Consider the following 2,007-nt stretch of genomic DNA (forward strand, 5'->3'; position numbering starts at 1 on the left):
GGTTTCCGCAAGGAGCACACAGACACACGGAGGAAGCAGTAAAATCAAAAGTATGGGGGGCGAGCACATTGCCCCAAACAAAAACAAAAAAGAACACAGAAAAAAATCAATCGCGCCCAAAAAAAACGAAAACAAAGAAAAGCCCAACAATGATAGAAAGGATAGAAATGAGGCTGACGCACGTCCAAATCCCCCTGTGCGCCCAACGCAACCCTTGTCGCACGCAACAGGAGCGTCGCCGCGTCCACAGCAGGGCATCGGCGCAAACAGCGAAAGGATTTATTCCAGTTACTAAGGGAAGGTTCCCCACAGGACGTTCTTCGGCGCAAAGGTGTGGAGCGCAGTCGGCGTGTCTTCAACTCTCGCCTCAGAGCACGGCAAGGCGCGCCATCATGGCGAGGCTCAGCACAAGCGGCGCACGCACCCACGCAGTCCTCTCACCGGCGTCTGCACCATGGCCGAACGCCACAAAAGAAGCAAACCAGCCTGCGCCCTCGAGGCGGCGTCCATCATCGGCTTTACGTGTGACGTCATTTGTCACAGTAACGATGCCGGTCGACACATTTCTCTCGCGGAGAACCGAATCCATGTCCAAGCGTCTTCGGAATGCGTCTTGAGAGGCCTCGCTCTGCCCACCCGGCTGCGCTGCCGCTGCCGGATACGGGGTGGATGAGGTGGCTTCTGGGCTGCCTCCGTCCAGCGCGTGGATGCCAGTGTTTTGCATGCCGGAATCAGTTTCGTGCGGCTGGCTTTCAACTACGCCGACACCCGAGTTCCTCGTTTGGCCATCTTCACCCACAGTAGCCGCAGAGAGAGGCTCGGAGGGAACCGCAGAGAGAAGCTCGGGAGGGTCCTGCGCTGCTTCTTCTGGCGCACCTGCGGCAGCGGCGTGGCCGGTGGAGGACGTTGGCAGGGGCAACAGCGCCGCGGAACTGCCCACATTGGTCGTCTCTGTCTCTTTGATCGGCAGCTCGGCGGCAGGTGTGGGGTCTGCAGCGGATTGCTGCGGCAGCTGCGCAGAACCACCTGGTTCATCTTTGAACTCAACAGTCGACGCATCGTCAGTAGTGGGGACGCCGGCGTCTGTCGATTCCATGGGGGTCACAGGAGGCTGTGGCAAAGGTGGGTTCACTTCTGTTTTCTCTCGGCTCTCCACTTCTTCCTCTTCTCCCCCCACGTCCACCCCTGTGCGGACTTCGTTCGGCGGCGAAGAAGAGGGGGGAACCAGGGAGGAATTGTCCGCGCCGCCGCCAGGCGCTGGTTCCGAAACGCCGGCAACGCCTTGCAGCGGCGGGGCGGGCGGCTGGCTGTGCCCCACGGTTGGCCGCGTCTCCTGCACCTGCGTGGGCAGCACACCCTCCCCCTCCTCCTCGTCGTCACCAAAATAAAGGTAGCTCTCATCTTCTTCGTCGACGAAGTCTTCTCCCTCCTCCCCCTCAGGGTCCTCGCGATTCGAATAAAGCGAGAAGGTCCAGCGCCCCTTATCGTGAGGATAATTTCTCCTCAAACCGTCACACATGGGCTTGAAAAGGGCGCAGGAGTCGCGTTCCGCATGCTCCTCGCACCTTGTCAGGGCGGTTTCATCCTCGTACCGCACAAGCGTCGTGCCGTCCTCCTCGCACGACACCTTTAGCATTCGTTGCTCTGCCTCGGAAGCCGCCATGCACGCAGCCGCGCAGCACAGCGTGAGGGCCAACACGGCGAACAGCACGTGGCGCACGGCCTTCATTCTTGTCGTCTTGGAGTCGCCTGGGTATGTGTGTGGGTGCGTGTGTGGGTGGCCTCGCTGGTCTGCGTGGGGACGGAGGGAAGAAGACAAAGGTGCACAAAAGAGAGAAACACGGCCGGCACGGCTCGCCGCACACAGACACGCCCGCATAGCAGCGGGTGGCCGCAACAGCACTCGGGCACGCACGGCGCGGTTCCCGCAAGGAGCACACAGACACACGGAGGAAGCAGTAAAATCAAAAGTATGGGGGGCGAGCACATTGCCCCAAACAAAAACAA

At 60.4% G+C, this 2,007-nt stretch overlaps 1 protein-coding gene across 1 annotated transcript in view, besides 1 other annotated feature; it reads right to left on the bottom strand.

Moving 5' to 3' along the window:
* Positions 1-75: 75 nt before the first annotated feature.
* Positions 76-150: a sequence feature (A-rich).
* A 217-nt stretch (positions 151-367) lies between these two features.
* Positions 368-2,007, bottom strand: part of Tco025E_07453 (uncharacterized protein) — a gene marked incomplete at both ends in the record, with an annotated part of 1,863 nt that continues 223 nt past the window's right edge. Inside the window, one exon of the mRNA XM_029374318.1 lies at positions 368-2,007. This exon is cut by the window's right edge and continues 223 nt beyond it. Within this exon, the coding sequence (XP_029225813.1) occupies positions 368-2,007 (1,640 nt within the window).

This window comes from Trypanosoma conorhini (genome assembly GCF_003719485.1).
Source record: "Trypanosoma conorhini strain 025E chromosome Unknown Tco_14.4_contig_00576, whole genome shotgun sequence".
Classification (NCBI taxonomy): Eukaryota; Euglenozoa; class Kinetoplastea; order Trypanosomatida; family Trypanosomatidae; genus Trypanosoma; species Trypanosoma conorhini.